Source organism: Ambystoma mexicanum, chromosome 10 (genome assembly GCF_040938575.1).
Source record: "Ambystoma mexicanum isolate Mex_15411 chromosome 10, UKY_AmexF1_1, whole genome shotgun sequence".
In the NCBI taxonomy this organism is placed as follows: domain Eukaryota; kingdom Metazoa; phylum Chordata; class Amphibia; order Caudata; family Ambystomatidae; genus Ambystoma; species Ambystoma mexicanum.
Genome location: NC_090932.1, coordinates 524,519,235 through 524,544,679, shown reverse-complemented (window position 1 = coordinate 524,544,679; position 25,445 = coordinate 524,519,235). Strand labels below are relative to the sequence as shown.

Sequence of the window (25,445 nt, the reverse complement as noted above, 5' to 3'; positions counted from 1 at the left end):
ACACTAACAGGTATTTTGACAATCATATCATTACACTGGATGAGAGCTGGTAACTGGGGAAGCATTTGCACAGGGCCTCCAGCTAACTTGGTGAGGTGTTTGTGTGCCTTAGCAACATCCTCCACCTTGAAAAATGATTCCTCCACCACACTTATGCTGGCTCCGGTTTCTCTGATGGCAGGAGTCTCCTGACCATTTACAAGAACACTATCTTTATAATACTCTTTAGTATTATCTGGGATGGAATTATAGACATCTAAATTCCGTTGTTCCCACAAGCCCATGGACACTAAAAAAACACTAGCTGAAACTCTCATGGGTTCTTCAGCCAGTAGGTGAAAGTTTCCACTTGCCATGCAGACTTCTTCCTCTGAGGAGAAGGTTAAGGAGACAGTGTGGACCCCTGAAGGTTTACCCTTGCATCTGGGATCCCCTTTCACATGGTCAGTTGACCCACAAACATAACATTTCCCAAATGTCTTAATGAATGGGGGTTTGTTCTGACCTCCATCTGGTTTGGGTCCAGATGGTGCACTAGCCTGATTTGGTTTCCCTTGTGGTTTACTCTTATGTTGTTGTTTGTGGCCCTCTTTTAGATTGGAGGTATTAGACTTCTCTTTGTTGTATTTCTTTGGTTGTTTCCCCCTCATCCTTTTTCTGAGTAGCCCCGGAATCCTTTTGAGTAGCCCTGTTGGCAACCCAGAAGTCAGCAGCCTTAGCTAGCTTCTTCGGATCTATCTCCTTAGAATCAGCCGAATGCTGTCTGAGCTCAGGAGAGCAGACATCAAAAATAGACTCCAACATTACAAGATTTCTCATTACTTCATAAGTGTTTACTCTGTAACACTTAATCCAACCTTCTAGGTTTTTCAAACATTCAGATACCCAGGTAGCCCAAGGGGTACCATCATGCTTTTTGAGTGTCCTAAACCTCTTAAGGTACTGAGAAGGGGTCTTCCCAAATCTAGCAATTAAAGCTAGCTTCACACACTCATAATCCATCCTATCCACCTCCCCCAACTCCATCACAACATCAGATGCAACAGTGAGTACCCTAGAGAAGAGCCAGGGAAGCAATTGATTCCCTGTGAGACCTTGAAAATCATGGTTATACTCAAACATTGCCGACCATTCCAAAATATCAAGCTTAACCTCATACATACCCACAATTTCTTTAGGCATACGCGGTCTCTTAGGACTGGAAGACCTAGAGGACTCTGGGAGAGAAGCATTTTCAAGAGACAATCTTTTCATTTCTAGTTCATGATTCAACTCCATTTCTCTGAGTTTCAGTTCTTGATGTTTTTGATCAGTTTGTGCATTTAAACGTTTGAATTCCAGTTCAAGCCTAATTATCTCTAAAGCAATGAATTCAGGACTGAGTGTAGGACCTGCGGGGGTCCCAGTGGTCAAGGGTTGAGGTTGCTGAGCAGGCAAGGGAGCAGAGAGACCTACATTAGAAGACACATCTACTTCTTCCAATTCATCAGTAACAGATACATTATCATCCTCAATACTTTCCACATTTGCTAAGGAGTCGGGCATTTCAGACTCCCTAGACTTGGACTCTTTAACAATTTTTCAATCAATTCAGACTTTTTGCCTTTGGCAGAGAGTTTCCTTTCTTTACACATTTTCTTAAATAATCAGCAGTGTAACTCAGGAGGGTCTCCTGACTGTGGCCTTCCATATCAGACATGATTAATATTGTTTTTTAGTGATGTTAGCCTTGTGGTTAGTTGATCCAAGGTAATAGCGGCACTCTAAGTGTAATTACTATACTTTGATCCTCACCGATGTACACCAGTGTTAGGCGGAATGATATGCAGTACCCTTTGGGAACACCACACACAATTAAGACTAAAAGTGACAGTACAATTTCACCTTTGGTACAAGCTTGTACTACACAGTTAAAGTGGTAGCAGTAGCGGAGCAGCCAGACTTATCTCAAAAGTAAGTGAGCAGTATCAAATAGTTACACAAAGGACAACAATTACTATGATTCAGGCAAAAACTGACTCAAGGTTTTCAAGTAAAAGAATATACATTTATTTCACTCTTCAGTTGTATAACATTAGACTATTATAAGCAGTCTAAAAATCACTCTCTTAATACACCACACCACTTCCCTTAAATTCCAGACAAGTTAAGCTCACAATATGAAGTGGGACTCCACTCCAGAAATTTAAAAGGGAGGGAAAGACAAAAGTTAACAGAAATGGAACCACACCAGCAGGTAAGTACTCAGGGCAAGAGAACAAGAGAGACTAGAATGATAAAATCAGATAGAAAAGACTTAGGGCCAAAGTCAATGGTTCAAAAGTCTTTTGCTCATGATAATACAGTTCAGGGTAGTTCGCGGTAAAGTTTGTGGCACGGTTTCCAGACGAGGTTGGTTGGTAGAAAAGTTAGTTCAAAGAGAAGAGAAGGACAAGCCCTCGGATTGGAGAAAGATTTCAAACACTTTCACCGTGGCTGAACGAAACGAACAACCGGATTTGCACAGTACCTTAAAACGGAGAGGGAGCTGTAGCTGAGGCAGACGTTCCTGGTATTTCCTGCAGGCTCACGGTTCCTGAAGCGACAGTCAGACTGATCAGAAGTAGGAAGACTGGAGGGTTCTGCACTACCCAGGGAAGAAACCAGCAGCAGAGCAAAGCAACGAATAAAAGGGGCGCTCCTTAAAACCCAAGCAGGGTCCAACCTTCCTGGCTATCCGGCCCACTGTAGCTCTGTACAGCGAATTCGACCAGAGGAGGGGTCCTGGCTTGCAGTTTGGGTGAACTGGTTGGTCCCACCAGCTCAAGGGAAGAAGTTTCCTGGAGGATCTTCTCTCTTGTCGGATTCTGGAGATTCTGACCTGCAGCAGGACTTCACCGGGCGGTTCAGTCGTTGTAGGGGTCCTCTTCTTCCAGTTCCTCGTTGGTTCTTTTGTTCCAGTGGCAGCTTGGCTCTTCCAGTTACAGGGACCTGCTTTTCATGCAGTTTTCCCCCATTCATACATCCTGGCTGTCAATCACACAGCAGGGTTGCTGGCCTGGCAAGGCCAGTCCCCTTAGCCAATCAGACAGGAGTGCGACTTGGGTTACCAAGGGAACCCATGGCAGGGGTCCTAAAACCCCTCCCTCACATCCTGCCTACCCAGACTCTCAGGCGCCTAAAGGAGGGCTTCTGTGTGGAAGCCCGCGAAAAAGCGATGAACAAAGGGACCAAACCTGGTTTGGCGCGCAGAGAAAAACATGAGAAAGACTTTAACAAAAAGAAATGGTGAATAAACCCGGCCAGAGCCAAAATAAAATGTATTTGGTCAAGCGGGTTTATGTTTGAGGCTAATTTAATAGCCTAAAACATTACCACGTTTATATAAGATAATCACGGTAGAAAAGTAAGGGTAGATACCACTGCCACCAGCCAAGTCTTAATGTAAAGGGAGTGAAACAATGCCCCAAGAGGCACAGACAAAAATGGATAAGAATTAACCCTTTCCAATACTCCATGGAAGATGGGGTGTACTGGGTCTGTGGTTTAAAGTGACTAAGGCAAAGTTAATGGCAACTTTACCCTTTTCTGGGGGACTGTAGTCAGCCCCAGAAAATGGAGTCTGTGGGAAGTCTAAAAGACAACCCTGTGTCACTGCACTGAAGGTGCTGTGTAACACACATGAAAAATATGGTGCCCTGGAGTAGGTGAGGATCCAGTGCCCAAGATCACACAAAAAGTAGAAACACACATAGCAAAACACATGTAAGAGTGGGAAAAAAGCCTCACACTCTTATCAGGTGAAAACAATAAATCCTAGAAATCCAGCAAAGCTGCTGAGGGACTCAGTAGGTAAGGGAAATCAACCATTTATGACAATTCTCCTTAACAACTTTCATACACCAATATTATAGATGTGTTCCCCCTCCACCATTGTGCCTACCACTAGTCCATCTCTTGTACCATTATTCACCCCTTGCTCCTTAAGTGCCTCTTGTATTGAATGTTCTGAAGCAAGCGCAGGCAGAGGCGCTGCTCCAGCCTGTGATGACATGGTAGGAGGGCCAGTAAACATAGTCCTTTCCTCATCTCCTTCAAGGGGAGCCTGAATCGCTCACAGAGTTCGTCCACTTTCGTAATAGTATCTAATTTTGTATTCACTGATTCCAAATCAGAGACCGAGAGTCTCCTGGTTCCTGTTGGGTTCATGGCAACTTTTTGCCTCATTACTTTTCGTCACTGAAGTGTTCGTCTTACACAGCCCACTTGTGAAGCTACAGCAGTCAAAGCTTCTTCCTGTTCATCCGAATCATCTCCTAAGTCAATATTTGAAGCCGGCTCCACCCCTGCCACCACCACAGCATGGAAAACCGGGAGAGGGAGAGGGTGAGCCTTCTCAAGCATATCTGCCATATCCGGCTTCCCCTTCTTTTTTTGCAGTTATAGAAGGCATTGCTCTACTGCACAGCTTGTAAATTCACAGCCAATGAGGCAGGAACCCCCCAGGCTGCTACCAACTAAAGCGAGCACACCAAATCCAGAAAGGAGGGGGGAGGGGTGACCTGAGAAGCAGCTCCCCAATCCTATCACCAAAGGAGCCCACTGCTCACACTCTCACCTCGTACCTCCAATATGGCAAAACCCCCAAGGCTTTTTGTCGCCACAGGCCGGCCATTTGGGTGGCCAGTAGCCATATGCTGGCATGGCCCCAGGGCATATTTGCCATATATAAGCAGGACTACTGGAGCATCCTTGCAGAAAGAACACTCCGCTCGGAGTGCATCTGGATTCTGCGATTGCAGATCCATCTTTTTGTTTGCCTGGATCCCACCCACCCCTGGAAAAAGTACATTTGGGCAAGCACAGGACAACGGTCGTTGTCTGAAAGTCATAAGTCATAGAACAGAAGAACAGAGAAGGCGGCATGGGCCAGGAAGGAAAGTGACATCAGGCACAGGAGTGCTCAGCAGCCAATTCACAGGTCCCAAACACACGGCTCTGGGAGGGCACCCTGTGAACAAAGAAGTGCAACTTCCAGTTCCTGGCCCAAGGGCCCAAAAGTACAGAACGAAAAAAACACTGCACACCTGTTTGTTGGGGAAAACCCATAAAACTAAGTTCTGTTTTTATTAGTATTATGTTTAATAAAAAGCCACTGCCTTTTTATTGCCAAAACAAAACAAGTTTCTGCGTATTGTTTTATGTATTTACTGTATAAAGTGTATGTCCCATAGGGCTAGCGGTTCCACAGCTTAAATGTCCAGGCATGGCTTGTGACTCATGACCCTATCTGCAGCAGCACCCGTCTCAAGGACACGCCACATGTCACACCACTGGTTTTCCGAGGCTTCAGAACAGGACCGGAAGAATTATAGAGGTTTGCTGCCACCGCTGGGAAGGGCAGAAGCAAAGCAGAGCCGGCCTTAGGGGAGGGCGGGCCAGGCGACCGCCCGGGGCGCCGCGTAATCCCCTAGGGCGCCAGCTCGAGGAAGCCTTTTAAGAGGCTCCGCCGAGCTGGCGTGGTTGGAGAAGTGTCATTTTGAAATTAAATGCGCTTGCGGGAGCGAGCACATTTAACAACAATAGGGTGCTGGCACCCTATTGAGATAATTACTATCCTGCACCGGTGCATGCAGGAGCGGGGCGATAATCCTCTTAATATTGTTGTTAAATGCGCCGGCTCCCACTTTTCCCACCACAAAAAGAAACTCCTCAGTCACTGTGTCACTTTGCATTGGCAGAAATGTGAACAGTAAACTTTAGCACAAACGTGGCATAACATCAGGTCAGTCCAAAACGAAAACCACATTCCTCTGTTTCCCATCACATACCTTACTCAAGGCAATCCGTCTTCACTATCCCAAATGGGAAGTTTGGTAAACATTTCTGTCCTTTTAATGTGTTTGCATATTTGTGTGTGTTCTTACTTTACACGCCTTTTGTGTTCATGTACCTCTGTGCGTGTGTGTTGATGTGTGTCTATATGTGATGTGGGTGCCTGCGTGTATGTGTCTGCATGACTGTGCGTATTCTATGAATGCAATGACTAGGATTCTGTTCAAAGAAAGACAAGCAAGGTTTATTTCCCCCTTTTTGAGCTGTCAGCTAATCTAAGCTCGGACCTAGAGAGGCTTTATTTGCCAGAGCAGGCCCCTTAATGCCTCTAGTCTCAGTGTGATTGGCCATCACCCAATAGGCTGCGGATTCTAGATGTCCTCGCCTGACCTCTTGTTTTCCTCTTTTCAGTGCCCCTCATTACCTGATGGACCACAGGCTCTGGGACTCCACCTGCCTGGAGCCTCTGCATATTGTGCCCTGGAATGTGGGATTTTTCGGCATCCTCTGCCTTGCGGGGGCGCTCCAGAGCCTGCTGTCCGCTGTCCAGATCATCAACGGACTATTTGGCTGCTTCTGTGGGGTGTGGGACCACAAACAGGTAATGCCAGCTCCACGAGACCCACGTTATCCTTTCATAGGTGACGAATGCCCTACATTTGCGCTGCTTGCTACCTAGTTGGCCCCAGCTACGCACTTTAGACTGTGCCTAGACTAGGAGGTGTATCCAGGCCAGGAAGCATCAGCAAGGACATTTTATTTAATGTAGTCTGGAGAAAGCCGATATGGAACCTGGAGAGGAAATCAACCATATTCTGATTCTATTGCATTGATTGCAACTTGGACTTTGAGATGCCTTTGCAGCTTAAATGGTAAGTCAAACGGGGAAGAGCATGAATAGGTCATTCAAAATTGCCAGGAAGAATCTCTCCATTAGAACCATTACACACACGCTCGAAACTGGGCTCACAAACACGTAAGGGAGCGGTATTCACACATCACCAGCCCTTAGCATTTTATGAAAAGAAAGTTGAATTACTGGAAAAGTAAAGAAATGAATGAACGAACGAACGAACTTGTAGCGGAATGAACGTGTGAATAAAAGAATGAACGAATAAGCAAGTGAATGAATGATGTGTGAGTAGTGAACGCATGTGTTAGTGAATAAGAAACTGGACGAATAAAGGAATACATTAACGATGGAGGAAGGAAAATCCGTAGGGAGATGATGAACGGGTGGACAAATGGACAGGGCGATGCATGGGTTGGCGAATAGAGGAGTGCTTAGTACACGAAGGAACACATTCGCGCAGCAACGCGTAATGAACGTGGTAAAGGAACACAGGAATAAGTGTATGTATGAAGGAAGAAATACGTAGGTGGTTGGATCAGTTGAAGTGGGTCACAGGACGAATTTCCAACAGTGTTGTGCGTCTCTGTGACTCACCTAAATTACACCGGGGCCTGCAGAACAGAGCTAGCCTTTGTGTCACTTCTGTGTTGCTGAGCTCGAGCATCTTGGCCAGAGACGTTTTTATGGGAGGGCAAAAGGGGCACTTGCCAGTGGCGTAAGACAAAATGTGGGGCCCCCCTGCGAGCCATGCTGAGGAGGCCCCCCCAGCTCAGCAACAAATGACGGGTCGCGCCACACTCTGCGCCGGCATAGATTGTCACGCTTGCGCAATACACACAAACGTGCTGCTGAAGGGGTATGCCGCACACTGCACTAGAAGAAAGATACAAATATGTGTTTTAATACACTATACAGCACACTTTTTGAGTAAAGTTGGCTATAAAGCCACAATGTTTGCAATTGTTTTGTAGAACAACACCAATCCAATACCTGCAAGTCACCAACAGTGCACAGGAACATTAATGCTTTGCTATTAAAAATGCCATGCCACAATGAAAACATGTCCAACTGGCTGCACAATGTAGACCAGTGTAGACACGTAATAACATTATTGTAAAGCATGCCAGGTCACATTTAGACATACCTAGACTGGTTGCACCAAAATGCCAGTCAAAGCAATAATGCACATCAAGAAGAGCACACACATTAAAGCCTGCGTCTCCGCGGCCTCTAACAACACGGCCCAACTCTTTGAAATCTGCAAGGAACTGGTCAATCCTGTTGCGGTATCTACCTCTCCTGTTCCCTCGGAAGCCCTCTGTACGGCTCTGGCCTCTCGCTTCACCACTAAATCTCAGGACATCCTGTCCTCTATCTCCTCTTCCTCTCCCTCTTCCTCTCTCGGCCCCCTTTGCCCATTTCTACCTCTCCTCTTCCTCCTATTTCCTCTTTCTTAGACAACACCTGACAAGGTTTCTTGACAAGTCCGATCTATGCAAGCGTTGTCCAAGCAGGTGCTACCCTGCTCCTCCAGAACCATCAAGGACAATATTGACACCCTCGCTCCAGCCTTGGCGGATATCTGTACTCACTCTTTAGCCACTGGAATGTTCCCCTCTCCCCTTAAGCACTCCCTTGTGCACCCACTCCTCAAGAAGCTGTCTGCTGATCCTACCTGCCCGGCAAACTATTGCCCAATCTCCATCACCTCGTTCTTGGGCAAACTCTTGGAAAAGCTAGCTTTAGCCAGCTTACTCTCCACACTGAATCTGTTGGTCATCTCCATGACCATTAGTCTGGCTTCAGAGCTGCCAGAGTGATGGAAACTGCTCTCCTGAAAACATGTGAAGATCTGCTCTCTAATCTTGATTTCAGCATTCCTTCTGTCCTCACCCTCCTTTTTTCTCTGCTTTCGACACGGTCACCCACGCCATCCTGATCAATTGATTCGGTGAGAACCTAGGCATCATGGATCAGGCCCTGGAATGACTGACCTCCTTCCTCTTGGACCGCCCCCACTCCCAGGTCCAACCAGGTCCCATTCTCTCTACCACCTCTCTCTATCTGTGGGGTTCCCCAGGGCTCTATACTCTAACCCTGGTTTTTCAACCTCTACTTGGCCCCTTGGGCCCACCTGATCTCTACCTTCTCCTCTAACTTTCAGTCTTATGCAGATGACTCAGCTTTCCTTTAGGCTCCCCTCAGCCTCCTCTCTCGCTCATTCCTGACTGTCTATCCACGATTCAGGATTGGTGCACCTCCAACGATCTCTGCCTTAATGCCAGTAAGACGGAAATCCTTCTCATTGAGACCCCGGCACCTGCTTTCCTCTCACCTTGGGCCCTCTTCCTTCGCCTTCATGCGAGGCAAAAAACATTGGTGTCATCTTCTATGCCACTCTCTCTTTCTCTCCTCATATCTCGAATGTCGCCAAGAAGTTCCACTACCAGCTGCTCCTCCTCAAAGGGACTCTTCCCTTTCTCAGTTTCCACCAGATGCTCACTGTCTCCAGAGCCCGGGTTCTCTCTAGGATGGACTACTGCAACAGCCTCTTTCTCATTCTGCCTTCCTCTATGCTCTGTCATCTGCAACTAATCCAGAACAGGGCTGCAAGACTTATCCTTGGCCTCAAGCCCAGAGATCGTATCTCTCCAGCCCCGAAATCGTTCCACTGGCTCCCGGAGGCTGCAAGGATCAAGTTCAAGACGCTTTGCATTGCCCACAAAGCTTTCTGGGGCTGGGGCCCGTACTACATCCAATGCTCTCTTCCAAAATACCTTCCTTCTCGAGCCCTTTGCTCAGCTACCTCCAACTCTTTAAGGGTTAGATGCTTCTCCAGGCAGAGAGTGGGGGTAGATCTCTCTCCTCTGCTGGTGCCTTCCCCTGGAACGGCCTTCCTGCCCCTTCAAACTTAAGCCGGACCATCTGAAGTTTCTAAAGCAGCTCAAAACATGTTTTCCTCTGACTTCTCTCTCTCCTTCCCCTGCTGACCTACCTGTCTGCTGTACTGGCTGGTTGCTTGGATACCCTCAGAGTCCAGGCTCTTTCTTGATCCGTCACCCTTGCACTGTCTCTGTGCCTACCATGCAATTTGGAGCTGTAACTGTAACCCTGCAGCCCCTTGTTCTCCTTGCACTTCCCATAGCCTTGCTGCCCTGGATGAACTTACTCAGAGCATTGCACCACCGTTTTGCCCTCCCCTCCCCCTTGCACTTCTTGTTCTCGCAATGACACAAGGACTAGTGAGATTGTTTGTCTTGTCCTCCCTCTATCTTCCCTCCTTTGTCCTGTCGTACATAGAAATACTTGTGTACAGACCCGTTATAAATGCCTTATATCATATCATTTTATCACAGTTGCCCAGAAAAATGTACAATGCCACATTAAGAAATGGCTAGACTGGCAGCACCCAAATGCCAATCTAGCCAGGTAATTACACTTAGCAGGACTGCTTTATCAGAAAATCCCAGTTAAAAGAAAGTCATACCAAACTGAGGAATGGCTAGACTGGCTGCACTAAAATGCCTCCCTAGCCACTAATACCACATATCATGCCTACTTAGCTTGGACATGGACAACCATTAGGATTTATCGCACAATCCTGCCCTCCACCACACATGCGCTCTCCCTCCCACCCTCTACCGCAACCTCCAAAATCAGCTCCTTGGCCAAGAATTACCTCCACATCCCTCTTCCTTTTCCCAAAGCTTACGTATGTGGCTCCTTGCCTCAAAGGTAAGTACTGGGATGAGGAAGAGTGGGAGTAGGAGTAATGAAGATTACATGTAGCTAAGTCATGCATTACCTCCATGTACATCTACCTCATCCCAGTACTTGTGTATGAGGCACAGTGTCTCATACACAAGTACTGCCTCATACATAAGTACTGGGACTAGGAAGAATGGGGCTAGGAGTAATCAAGGCATTAAACACAAGTAGTGGCGCAACACCATTAAATTGACTGGGCTTCAGCACTCCCCCGCCCTGAAATTTGGACTATGTTGACTCGACCTGGATGACCTTTAGAGCAGTTGCCGGACAGAACAGTACACAGAAGTTAAATGGCACCTGGGTTTTGCTGTTAATAAGGGCCCAGCAATTACCAACGTAAAGCATTTCACTGTTAGTACCCGCATTCAAATGCAACATTTTTTAGGCAATTGAAATTGCGATGTGGGTCTAGTACTTGCATGACAGGGGAGTGATTGAAAGGGTAGAGAGGGAGTAGGAGACTTAAAGGAGAGAGTTAACTGCTTGTAACATTGAAGCTGTACTAGAATATTCTCATTAAAATGCGTAAAGAAGTTAGATGCCTCCACACAAATAAGTTTGCTGCTCCCCACCACCTATGAAGTTAGTGCCTCTTCCCAAAATTTGAAGGGTTAGCCCCCCGAAATGTAGGTTTTGTTGTGCCCCTGTACACACGCACACACACCATTCACCATATACTCACTCAGCCATCCATACATTTAAGTGTGCACCCTTTCACCATACAGGCACACACCCAGGCACCCACCCATACATTTAAGTTTGCACCCTTTCACCATACAGGCACACACGCACACCCTGCGACCCCTACACTTTTTTGTGTGTACCCTTTCACCATACACTCACACATGCACATGTCATGGGGTTGAGGGGAGCCCTATTACTTCAAAAAGAAATTGGGGCTCATTACGGGTCTGGCGGTAACCGTGCTGGTGCTACCAGCGGGCTGCTGCCGGACCCATAAAAAATTACCGGCGCCTGACTTCCCGGTGCCACCAGGCTATGCCAAGACCGGCGGCGGGGAAGTTGGGCACCAGTAATTTTGTTAATCCCCATTCCTGTGGTGTCCCATCAGACTCCATGGGAATGGGGACACGGAAGCACCAGCACTGTTGTTAACGGTGGTGGTGCTTCCGTGACGGGTCTGCCTACAGTGGGCGCTGTGCTTGGCAGCGTAAGACCTGTCGAGCATGACGGCCCCAGCAGGTAGACCTGTAATATGCCGGTCCGGAAACAAATGGTGCCGGTACGCTTACCAGCACTGTTTCCAGACTGGCATGGTCAGTATGAGCCCCATTGTTTCTTTTTGAAGTCACTCTAACTTCATTAAGAAATAATTCAGTTAAGGACCGAACCATAACGGAAATAATTTCTTTCTGAAGGCAGAGTGACGTCAAAAAATAAACTATTTATTTTTGAAGTCATAGGGCTCGCCCCCCACCCCATGACATGGCAGCCTCTAGCCTAGGGTCTTCCATGTCATGGGGTCAGGGGAGCCCTCGGACTTCAAAAAGAAAGTTTCTTTTTGTAGTCATTCTGCCTTCATAAAGAAATGATTTCTGTTGCAGAAATAATTTCTTTATGAATGGCGAGTGAATTCAAAAAGAAACTTTTTTTTTAGAGTGGGGACCCCAGGACATGTGCTAGCGGGAACCCCCGCACCGCGGGCGCTGTGGGGGCCCCTGTTATGCCAGTGGCACTTGCCCAGTGCCCCCACTTTGGAGGGAGGCCCCACAAGGCTAGCTGATCTGAAGAAGTAAGATTCCATTGTTCACCAGTTTTAAATAGCACACGTCAGGATATTTTATGGGGTGCTGCTGAGGCTCTAAACACATTGGGCCTCATTATGACTCTGGCGGAACGGGTTAAATTGCTCCCTAAAAGGCTGCGGCGTCGTTCAACCCGTTCCGCCACATTACGAGGTCCCCTCGCGGGACACGTTAAGCACGCCTGGGAAAACCAGGCGTGCATACCAGGTCCCGCGAGGGGAAGAGGGAGTAAACAACGGGCCATCTCGTAATGGCCCATTGTTTAGTCCCTCTCCCATTCCCATTCAGCCCTATGGGGGCTGAAATGGGAATGGGGATGAACCATGTCCGTGTCCTCGAGTGAGGAATTACTGGGCCATCCGAACTCGGAATGGTCCGGTAAATCCTCATTCCGAGGACACGGACACGGATGCGGTTTTGCCGGCAGCCATGCCTCCAATAGCGGCATGGCTACCGGCATAGCTCGTAATATGGCCCATTGCCTTTCTGTTTTGACAAGTACATTCTGCTTTGATCAATTCATCAATTATTGCTCTCTGTGTTCACTGTGTTATATATAGTTTGTGTGTTATGGCACAGCTCTGTAGCATTCTTTACTTTCTGTGGGAATTTTGTTTATCATGTGCAATAGGCCAGGGTGAAATGCATATTGGTAAATTGAGTGCCACAGTGGTTCAGAAGTTAGCTCAGTGTGTGAAGCACCCATTTCAGAGAATATCACATTCCAGCAAGGCTGGCTGAGCAATTTCCTATGTCTGAAGTACTTGGTTTTGCAGAACAACATCTGCTATTATCAGCAATGTACCAGCACCAACTAGGGGTTGCTATAAAAACGAACATATCATCCGTATGGTGAAGGTCTAGAAATTGGTTTGTTCAGATGGAGTGCTGTAAAACCTGGGCAATCGCCTCCACCGATGGCATAAACTGTCAGTCCAAGAGGTCAATAAGTATACAAGACTATGGATTGAAAGCGGTCATGCTTGTATCCTGGATTTGCGAGCAGCCAATACAGTGATCTTGGTCAAATCATGTAATATAACTTACATTACTGTGCTGTCTTCTGTGAGGTTTGCCTTCTTGCATGCTGCTAGTATCATTTAGCCCATTACTTGATCTTTCTTCTTATGAAGGCCATTTGCATGGAAGGGATGGTAGACAGAAGAGAGTGGACCATATTTTGCAGGCCTCAGGCAAGAATATTTTAAGGTCTGCTTATTTGATACATGAACTGTTTGCTTTTTGGTAAAAGACAAATGTTTTTATGCACGATTATAAATTAAAATGCCACAAGCCATTGTTTTGGAAGTATTTAAAGCTTTAGAATACAAAAGACAAACACAGATCAAATTTGTTAAATCACATAGATTGGTAGGCTGGTTCTTATATACTTCCCTTGATGATGGAGAGAATGAAGTTAGAATCATTCCTATTTTGCATAACACCCTTCTATAACATTTTGTTTAAAAATGGTCATGTTTGGTAATGTGATTTGTGTACTTTCCAGTTTTTAGTTCATGATAAGAACAGGAAAAGAAAGTGTTCAAATGCAGCAATTGCAGAGTTTGTACACATCCCAGCTTCACCCTTTAACCAATGTGTGATCCTGGGCATCTCATGTAATCTAGTATTGCCTAACCTCTCAATATTGTCAGTCCATAAACCTTTCAGAAATGTCAGCCCTTGTGAGTGATTGCCTTCTTATTGTATGAGCTTCATAAAAGCCTTATTCATGGTTTCACTGTGTTAATAGTGAGCATATTTATATTGCACACCACAGGCATGTGTTCCTTTGATATCTAATGGTTACACTATTTGAAAACCATATCCCACTTCTAATCGCAGTCTGTCTGGATAAAGACACCTTCCTGGTAGCTTCTAATCTGCCCTCACTATCCATGCTACGGTATGTGTAGTGTTCTCCTTCCTTCTAATTGGTGGTCTCTATTCATACATGAACACTTTTGCATTCTGTGAGGCAGCTAATGTGAGTTCTCTGTCTATTATGGGTCACTTGTACCTTTGAAATACAGTCCTGCACTAATGCTACAGGCTGCATACATTCCTGGATGTTTTTGATGGGAAGTATCATGCATGTACTAGAACAGTAACCTCTTTGTAGACTGCTAATGTTGGTCTTCAAATGCTACTTGTTTATCATTCTGAATGAAGAGGCTGAGGGGACTTAATGGGAGTAAACCTGCGAGACAGCATATCAACCTATAAGTTGTGAGCGCGACGGGTGGGGTAGAGGGTGTGACCAGTATTCTTGATCCCTTAATTCCTTTGGTTTGGTGGCGGGGGGGGGGCAAAGATGTCTGTGCCCAGGTCCCCAAAAGTGCTTAAGTAGGCCCTGATCTTGGCAATCCGATATATCGCACTTCTCTGTCACCAGCACTCACGCAACTGATAGTCAATCGATGAATAGCGTTGGTTAAGAGAACCACTTCGCTTTGGGGCTAGGCCGAGCCCCGAAAGCGAAGTGCTTCTCTTAACCAAAGCTATTTAATCTAGAAAGATCTCAGAGTGTCATCTTTCTGGAAAAGAAATGTATTGAAATCGCCCCCTCCACCAGCCCCGCCCCCCACCCACGCCCACCTACGGGAGAGACAGAGCCAAAACATTTGGAGGGTTTTAAATGTCAGCATCCCTCAGACAGAGGCAGTGTCTGATTAAAGCTTTAAGCTACCCCAGACGAAGTGCCATTTGGCGCCTCTCCACACGTGCACTGGGTCAGGATGTGGTGTATGTAGGACCAAAATGGTGCTCACTGGTGTCACTCTGCTGGGGGGGCGTTGGGGGTGCTCCAGAGACAGTCACTTAGCACTGCCTTATTTTAGCACACCAGGCTAAGAGGTTGTGGTATCTATATATCAAAGCCTCTCAGCCTAGTAGGCCTTGGGAGTAGCAGTCCTGAGCCACCTGAGGTGCTTGGGGTACTACCTCACAGCCGTGCATTTCTTGTTTACTAATCTGCATCATCTGCCCCTTCAGTGGCACCTCTCTTTTGTGGAGGTGCTCCCTTTCTGATTTTGATGGCTGTCATATTTATCTTCTTTTTTTCAATGCAGGGATTTGATCAGTGAGTGTACAATGTTACTCGGTTGAAACGTAGCACCTGTGCATTTGATCTGGGTGCTCTAGTGTGTATGTGTAATGTGTACATTGAGACTGCGCACCATCTCCTGACTCAATGTCAGCCACTTACACCTTATTATATTGCTAATTACAGCTGTTTAGTACATAATATATGTTCCATCCAGGGTGACTAATTCGGAAATGTATTATTCAGCGTAGAAAGCACGGTCATGGCGGCCGCAGCCTATTATGTGTGTTAAATAGCCATGTACCAAATTTCAACAGCTAATGACTAGATAATGTATTTACTACTAATGAATTACAAGTTAACTTTTTATATTTTAACATTTTTTTTACATTCTATTTGATTGATTGTATGTATTAATTGTTTCTTGTGCTGTTTTAGTTTTTCTAAATTGTCTTTTATATAATTTGATTCTATATCAAATATCTTTTTACTGTATCAAATTGGCAAAAGGTTTGTTTTATAACCATATGCTAACAATAATTTAAAAAAAATAGTGTTTAGGGTCTGCTGGCCTGTGACGGAGGCACCTTTTTGTTCCTATATGGATGCGAGACCTCCGAGCGAGGGGAAAATCTCGCTTAGTGGTGTATGGTGATTTTTTTCATTGAAGGCGATATAAATGTTTTTCCTACATGTGTGCAAGTGACCAAGTATAGTGCGGGAGCCCCAACCAACCAAGAGGGTTTGGGGTGAGGGTGGAGTCCTCCCTGTGAAAAGTTTTAAAATAATCAGTTAACATTGCGCATTTTACAGTACACATTTTGAGAAAAAGTGGGTAAAAGGTCATACAATTTACAATCGGTTTGGAGGGTAACACAAGAAAAAATCTAGTATATCCAAGGTCACCAACAGCAGCCAGGAGCATTTTGATGATGCCTTTTCTCACAACAAATGATAGTATCCTTCCAGTATAAGAAGACATTTTCATACTGTCTGTGCCCATAGGTGCTAGTGTCCTCACGTAAGAACACTCACTTTGGGTTTGCTCTTAATGTCAGCAATAATGCAATGTCACATCAAGACACCATGTCCATGCTGGCTGTGCCCATGACAGTATCTCCACACGCTATTTGGCTTTGCTCTTAATGCTACTAATGACAAAGAAGAAAACTCAGACTCAAACTTCCAATGTAGGCGAGGGTAGTTCAGTAAGTGTTTAATCTGATGTGAAATGCTAAGTCATTTATAACTGCCTGTACACAACAGTAATTGCAGGAAATGAAAAAGGAACATTCACCAAAAACGACAAATTCCTGATCCTGCATACCACCTTACATTGCCTTACATAATCTTGCAAACCCACTGATGTCTATGAGCATGGTAAATAATGTATGGCTTCATTAGGGGAGGCTTTTCACATTTCTCAATGATCTCTCTAGTATTCTTATATGGAAGTGGCCAACTCAGATCTCTCCTGGAACCCGTCTGCATCTTCTAGTTCATATAGCTCAGCTATGTGCATTCATTCTTATTAAACCTGTAACCCTTACCAGGGCTCTGTTTGAAGTCAGGTCAACTAGCGCTTAGCTAAAGATTAGCTGGGTGTCCAGAGTTACATTAAGAAAGCTTAGTGCTTAGCAATCCTGCAAGATATTCTTCTTCTTGAGTGCCAACATGAAAATCCATCTTGTAAGCAAGCGTATATATTTTCAAGATGGAATCCTCTAATTATAAATTATACCAGGCAAAGAGGGATTATATGGCTTAGTCCTCTTAAACCAATGAACCATTTTCTTTTATCATCAGTTTACACCTCCTCGGACATTTCGACCTAACATTCTCATGATTTCTCATTTCTACAACACTAATCATGCCATGTTACATCAAGAACCCTGTAGGCAAGAGTTTCTGGAAATGTTGCCGGTATCGCTGAGGAAAGAAGCTCAATCCATCTCAACAGATGTTTCAGTGAGATCACTGGACATTCAAGAGATCACTCCAGTTCTCACTTTTCCGATCAGACCTTCTCCATTAGAAGACATAGGGAGCCCTGTTGAGAACAGATCGCTCTCCGACTCCAGACACTGCATATTATAAGATGGCTCTGTTTCTGACTGGTCTTGATTTATGATAAACCATAATTGCTGTTGGAGGACGTACCTTAGGCATTGTAGGCATTTCTAGTGAAATTGAAACATTATAACAATGATTTTCCTTCTTCTCAGAGCTTCCGCCACTAGGTGCAGTAGCATGGTGAATCACCACGGTGTTGAGGATAGTCACAATGGTAGGCATTTAAAATGATATGAGTGCCTACCTCAATTGAACAAGAGATATTTCCTGAACTGGGATGTATGAAAATTGTCAGATAGGAGTCCTCCAGGTCTGGCCTTTCCACCCAGTCCTGGTAGAAGAAGCCTCCTGAGTAATGCAGCAGTGTCCATTTTGAAGTGCCGATAAATCACTACCTGACTGAGAAGTCTGAGACTGTTGACATTGCAGAAACTTGTCTTTCTTTTAGATTGGAAACAGAATTCTCCAAAACCATAAGAAATGAGTGCAATCTCTCTCTTTGTCACCCTTTTTTCATTAAATGTATAACTTCCTGGGATATTAAGCTTGTACCTTTTTTTTGAAAATTGAAATTGTCTGTGGCATATTCCTAGTTTCAGCATTTGAATGAGGATTTTTGGAAAACCTTGTACTGCCTGCAGTAGCCTTGGGTCATTTGAAATAAGGTTCCAGTTGTTTTAGTTCATATTTTATTTATTTATAGTATCATACAGTGGCAAATACCAACTTTTAATACTAAACACAAACAAAATTCCTAAAATCCATTAAAAGCAGAAAACGAAAACACAGAAATAAGCACATAATGTTGAATTCAGTGAAAAACTCATTGAGCATTACAATCGCAAGACAATGCCCGTAACTAAAAGATGCCAACACGTCAATAGCTCAAGACAGTATTTCTAGTATAACCACTATTTGCCTCCACAAAATGATGAAATAAATAATGTTAACCTTGTGATTATCACTCGTACACATAGCTCACAGTTCAACATTGGAATGGGGTCCCGTGAGGCCAACAGCTAACAGAGAGTTCCCCCAAAGGTTCCTAGTAGAGTCACATGAGTACAGAAGATGATTAGCAGTCTCCAGTTTGAGTCCCCCACACAGCCGACAGAACCTATCATCTCTCTGTAACTTATGCCATGCACCCACTATCTCCAATGTCTTCACAGTGTTACATTTTAATTTGAGATAAACCCATAACAGAATATTACCCATGAAGTCAGATATGTAGGCTGGCATTACTACCTGTTCCTGCGCATATTCCGAAAATGCAGTAGCATTATTTTTCATTGCTAAATTTACAATTAACTGTTCTTTGCTAGTGCTATGCCGAATAGATTTCATAGTTGTTTTTAAAGACATTGAGAGACACTTCTATAATAGACTGTGGCTCTGAAGCCAGCCGTTTTTTTCCGATGGTACAGAGTCCCACTAGATAGCTGGAGAGCATCAAGCTTGCTCGTGTTGTGAGCACTTCCTGCATAAACCCCTTAAGGGTATTTATTGGAGCATTAGTTATCTTCCAACAAGTGGAAAGATAACCAAGGTGAGCCTTAAATAGATAGGGACCACGTCTAATTCAAGATAGACCATTTCGATAGTGGTCAAAGGTGGGAGTCTCAGAAATCTCTTAAGTATGGTTTGTTCCAATCTAGACATTTCTAATGATTTAGGCACAGCCCAAGTTTCAGCCCCATATAAAATGATAGGTAAGATCTTTAGTTGGTACAGGCATAGCAATGCCTTGATAGAAAATCCCCCTCAACTTAATCTGATCCAGATGATACTCTCCACTGAGTTTAAAATCCAGATGGATACCCAAGTATTTATACTCTGTGACGACCTCGACTGGTACACCCTCCATCTCCCATCGGATGGATTTAACCTTTTTATGGACATGATTGAAAACCATAATTGTAGTTTTTGAAATATTCACTATTAGTGATTTTGTATCAGAAAAGACTTTCAAAAGGAACAAAGATGACTGCAGACCCCACAGCGTGAGGTCCATCAGAACAAGATCCTCTGCATACCCCATCCACTGCATGGGTGTGGTACCCAGCTTAGGGGGGATAGAGATAGGATTCAGGATGGCTCCTCCCAGATCAGAGAGATATACATTTAACACATTTGGGGCTAAAATACAGCCTTGTTTGAGGATGTTATGGGTGGAATCTATCTAGAAGTCCCTCCAAGCTGATCTAGCCGGACCTTAACCCTAGTGCCCTCATGCAGGTACATTTTCAATAGACCAGAGGGGATGTTCCAACTTTGTAATTTAGTCAAAAGGCTGCTCCGATCAATCGTGTCGAATGCGGCACTGAAGTCGATAAAGGCTGTGTATACTGGGAGTTTCTGTATCATACATGCCTGTTGAATAATGGTGACCAAGGCTAAGCTGCTATCAATAATGCTAGTGCCTCTGCAAAATTCTTTTTGGTTAAAGAGAATCATGTTGTTTAACTTTGCCCACTCTTCCAACTCATTAAGTAAAACACGGGCAAAGATCTTTGCAGAGGCATCTAACATAGCCAGTAGGCGATAGTTACGATAGTTACGAGGGTCATCGTGGCTGCCTTTCTTTAATACCGGGACAATTGTGCTGTCCCGCCAAGAAGATGGTATTGTTTGTGTAACACTAATACATCGGAACAGCCAATGTAGAGTGTTAGCCCAAACTGCAGGATCCGTTTTAATAAGTAAATTACAGATCCCATTGGGGCCAGGAGCCCTCAAGGCTTTACTGGCAGTAATGATACGGCTGATGTTTTCAGGCTTTTCAAGAATGACCAATTTTCAGCATTTGTCCCCATTATAAAATCTGACACTCTTTTATTTCCAAATATCTGCTCAACATTGGCTATGCAGGAGGCTTCAGAAACTCCATTAACAGCTCTATTGGAGCCATCCCTGCCGTTGACAATCTTCCAGAACAGACCAACATTATTCGTTAAAGACGAGTGGACTAGAGCCCACCATCGAGCGCACTCCACTTGGAATGTGTGTCGTTTTAGCCAGTGTTGGTACTTGTTTTTACTCGCTTTCACCCTGTGTGCATGGTCTAAGGGGTTAAGTACCATTCTGGCCAAACTTTGAAGTTCACTCCATAGTTCTCTCTTTTTGTCTCTTACAACTTTGTCAAATGCATGGCGGTATGTTTTTCTTAGATTAATCCCCACCCTTTTACCAACGGTGAGCTCAACTATGGAGCAGGACTTAATAATCCCCATACAGTCCTCAAATTGAGTCATAACCTTTTTAGCATCCCTGCTAGAGCGTTCACTATCGATAGCAAGAGCAACGTCATGAAATACAATCAATTTAGATTGTGCCATCTGCGAAGCCTTGCCAATGTTTCCGTTGCTCCATGTTATCCGATTTAATGTAGAGTTAACGTTCAGGTGGCAAGTGGTTACGGGACCGGGTTGAGCCATCTGTAAACACAGGCCCGCCACAAGAGGGTAATGGTCACTTTCGTGGCACTGGAACACACATAATCAGCAATCACGGAAGTGGAATTTGCAGTGAAGATGTAATCCAGGGTACTACTCCCCCTGGGCCCCACATGGGTGAACTGTGGTGGAGCATTTGAGGGGTGAGCCGCGTTGGCCATAGTGAAGCTGGCTAAATACAACATAGTAGCCTAGCAGATTGCTCGGTTGCAGTTCCCAAATGGACCACCACCTTTAACAGTGAGGGACAGAAGTTCCATTTCCTGCTCATGATGCAGATCAATCTTTGGTATGTTTGCATTAAAGACCCCACAAATCAAAACTCTAATATCCCTTAGAGAGCTTCTGACAATGAACTCCACTGCCTTGACCACTGCTGCATGGCTGCTTTTGTATGGAGGATCATAAATGTTGATAATGAGAATATCCCCGCCCGTGCAGGCAGAGGGATCCTCAGGAAAGACCAGCCAGCCAGCTAGCATGTTCTCACGGAAAGGTGGAACCTCAATCAATCCAAGAGGATTTCTCACCCACAGGGCAAGGCCCCCGGGCCCCTGAATGGCAAGGGAGTTAAGTATAGTCCATCCATCGATCACTAATGGGAGCTTAAGCCAGGTCTCCTGAACGGCTATGACGCTATGTGTTCCAACAGGCCATCGTGCCCGAACAAGTGGGAATGGCCCACTGTGTTCCAACTTAAAAACAAAAAGGTGACTGGTTTTTACTGTTAGGGTTGCTGAGAACTGTGTTGCTCCATCATTTTGGCAAGCCATGCCCAATGAAACTCGTCCCCATCAAGCCGATTCCCGGCATTAGAGCCCTCTAAGTTAGCACATTCACCTAACAGAGGGGCAGCCAAAGGACATACACTGGCAGAGTTGGAGGGTGCCATGTCTCTCCCTCTTGCACTTTCAACATCAAGAGAGGGCCTATTATGTATTTTCCCCTTTGGCACATCCATCTCAATAACAACACATTCGTAGCCCAGTTTGAGCAAAGGCATACATTGGCCATGATATATGAAAGTGTATCCTCAGCAAAGAAGTGGACTATAGAAGTAGTTTCTGATGCCTTTTTACACATGTCAACAATGTTAATGTCATCACTTCTAATGAATCGGAGGAGAATAATAGTGTGCATTAAGTCCAGAAACCGTGATCGATTTTAAAACGAGTTATTGCCCGCCCCAAAGATGCTTTGAATTTTCAAAGCCTTGTTTGTAGCTAAGTGAGTAGAACTCATCGAACCAGGGAGGCTTGAGGCAACATTGGGTCCCCTGTCCGTCTGACCCATGGCATTATTCGTGGGTCGACCCAACCCTTCCAGGTTGACATCCCCCTGCTGATTGAAAATGTCTCAAGGTTGTAAATTGGATCTTCAGCCAGTTCCTCAATGTTTTTGTTACATTTATGCCCCTTCTTAATAGGGGGGACGTGAGCTTTAAGGCTTTGAGAAGGGCACAGCTGAGGATTACCAGGAGGCTTGTGGTTACCTTGGCGGGTAATAACGCTACTGTTTTTTAATGGCAATTTGCGTTCCCCAAATCAGTTATGCTCGTATTTTCAAACTCTCTTTCAACTATTGTCTCCCAGTTCCATAAAAGAGGCCCTTTATTAGGTCCTTGTTGCTTTGACGCTAAAGGCGCGTTTCGTGGGAGCTTAGTGACTTCACCGTGTTGAGAGCTCCTTGGGACACAAAAGAGTTGATCAAAGGTTTGTTGGTAGATTACTGATTTATTAATGTGGTAATGTTCTCATTTACTTTGTCCATGGAGCTACCAAAAACGTGAATGTTATAATTCAGGTTGTTTAGAGAGCTCAGCATTTTAACAAAGAAGGTGTTCCAGTTATACAGTTTGGCAACAGTTTCATCCCTTTTAGCAATTAATGGTGCTAACAAAGACTCCAATATAGAGAACATTGCAGCTGAAGAGCTGCTAACATCGCCCTCAGATGGAGATCATTCAGCGTTTCAGGAGCGACAGAGACCGGCTTGGGCCTTGTAGTCGACGTAACCTCCATCAGCGAATGCGAAAATACAGATCTACTCTCCAGTGCAGCAGTTACGCCCCTGTCCTCCCTGGGGCTAGTTCGTGTTATCAGGCTGGAATGCTGGTTACCCATTGCAGCTGAGCAGCAGAGAGATCCCGTTGGAGCCACTGCCTCCTCCGCGACCTCCTCTAATGTATCGCGGTCAGTTACCACAGGACTGAGTAAAGGAGGTCCAGCAATTGTTCCAGAAGGTTGTAAGCTAGTAAGTTCCAACAAAATAGTAGAGCAGTAGTTAGTGTTGGGAGTTATCAAAGCTCTGCCAACTGACTCGATGGTTTTGGACCCCAAGCTAGGGACAGAGGCAGTAAGTTCATCCACAAGATAAGAGCAAAGATTGATTGCAGTGGTGGTTTCCGGAGCCAAGCATTTGCTTGTCGCATAGAAGTCAGTTAATTTCGTGTACAATTTGGCACTCCCAACCGCGTCCCTAAGTCTAACAGTGTGTTGAGGACAGACAATAGATGAACTCCTCAGGTTTTTTGAGTTGCTAGTAAGTACAAGTTCCTCTGCGGCTGTTGGGTCTTCGGCGTAAGCAATATGCGCAATCGGAGTGGAGCAATTCAAACGGCATTGCTGCCTCATCGTCCGGTAAGTGTGATATAGGCTCCATGTGTCCTTGCGATGCCACTGCGAGCCACTTAGCTTCTCTGCTTATGGTGACGGTGGGTGCCCAGTGTTTCAGCGTGATTGCAGGTGGAACAGGGGACAGAACAGTGAAAAACAACACAGCTCAAGGCACAGTAACTAAAAGGCCTCCCTCCCCACACCCGCTAGCCACAGCCCTCACCCTTCACTCAGATCAAGAAAAGTATAATAGGAACACTCAAAAGTCAATGTTCAGGAGCATAAAGTCCAAATCTTTTTAGTATCGTTTACCAGGGGTCTAATTGCAGTGTTCTTGCTCCGACTCTCCCACCGCCGACAGACCAAGAGAGACCACTTTCATTCCCACTTGCTTTCCATGCACGCTCTGTGCTAGAATGAGAAATATGTAGGCGAAGAAAAGTCAAGCAGGTAGCAAGCTCCAACTTCACAGTCGCAATAGAGGAAATACTCCAGCGAGAAAACAAGAGACCACTTTCCTTTCCACTAGCTGTCAGTGCAGCGCTCCACACTATAATGGGAAATAAGTAGACAAAGGACATTTAGGCAGGCAGCAAGCTCCATCTTCACAGTAGCAATAGAGGAAATGCTCCAGTGAGACCACGAGAGACCACTTTCCTTCCCACTTGCTTTCAATGCACGCTCTGTGCTAGAATGAGAAATATGTAGGCGAAGAAAAGTCAGGCAGGTAGCAAGCTCCGCCTTCACAGCAACAATAGAGGGAATACTCCAGCGAGATCACGAGAGACCACTTTCCTTCCCACTTGCTTTAAGTGTAAGTTAATATTGTATTATCCCCACATTTTCATCAGGAAGAAATGACCATACTCACTGTTGAAATACCCCCCTCTCTGTCCTGCAGAGAATTATTCCCAGAACGTTTGTCCCCTTTGTTGGATTAATATTGATTCACTATTGATTCACTATCCAAAATAGCTAGATGGGAACCCTTGCCCCAACTAGTAATGAAGCATGATTGCATCTGGGGCTTGCCAGCCAAATGGCCTCTATAATGGCTAATCCAGAAAATAACTCTGGGGTAAAATATACACTCTGTCATGGCAAATCAATCACACTCTTCTGGTAGATTGAAAAGCACCTTTAATGGCAGTCAGCAAAGCAGCATGCAGAGAATACAGAAGACAGGGCACAAAACCATACGAAAAGGGTGCCCAGTGATATACTGTTCTGTAGTACCACAGAGCGGATAGCCACTTGCTCACAGCACAGGAGCGACAGGGAAATGGTGGCAGCATTCACAACATCTGCTATGAGCCTGGTTTGTTGGCACAATCGATCTCGGTTCAACTTGGCTCCCAATCCGGGAACAATGTAACCTATGCCAGTGACAAAGCATTCCCACCATGAGCGCCTCTTGTGTCGAGAGTGGGACAGGAAAGGCTGAGGGTGCCAGATGGCTGGCAGGACATTTCAGAGAACTTGAGACCCCCACCCCTGCCCCCTAGAACTTCACTAAAGACAAGGCTTGGTGTGATAATATCCAAACAACCATGCACAACAAGCTGAACCTCCTCCAAACTAAAATCCAAACCACCCAACAGTCACTCGCCAACACCCCCACCCCCATACCTACATCCTCCCCTGACACCGCCACACCTTTCTCCTTCAAAGCCATTCATGAACAGGACATGGTCAGCCTCATGAAAACCATAAAACCATCCAATTGCAAAGGTCACTCATGCCCTGCCGCAATCATCAAGGATTGTGCTGACTCTCTTGCCCCCTACCTGACACCCTTCGTCAATGCCTCCTTTGCCACAAGGAAAGTCCTGTCCTGCCTGGGTCAGCCCTCTGTTAAAAAAAATCACCCTTGACCCCACATCCCCCAACAACTACAGGCCGATCACCACTGTCCCTTTTTTACTCAAAATACAGGACAAAGCAGCCTACCTCCAGGTGTAACAATTAATTGAAGAGAACAATCTCCTAGGTCTATGACAATCCGGCATAAAAACAGGAACCACACTATTAGACTATTAGACCTAAAAGACG

The 25,445-nt window shown here is 45.3% G+C and overlaps 1 protein-coding gene across 4 annotated transcripts in view; it reads left to right on the top strand.

The window, feature by feature from the left end:
• Window positions 1–25,445, top strand: part of TM4SF19 (transmembrane 4 L six family member 19) — a 280,038-nt gene that overhangs the window by 169,938 nt on the left and 84,655 nt on the right. For 2 of the 4 annotated variants that reach the window (XR_011276304.1, XM_069620356.1), the window contains exon 5: window positions 6,226–6,415. The exons of the other annotated variants lie outside the window; for them this stretch is intronic. Coding sequence is in view for 1 of the 2 variants with exons in the window: in XM_069620356.1 (XP_069476457.1) it covers window positions 6,226–6,415 (190 nt within the window). In the remaining variant the exon portion in view is untranslated. The remainder of the gene's footprint in view (window positions 1–6,225; window positions 6,416–25,445) is intronic. 4 annotated transcript variants of the gene reach the window in all.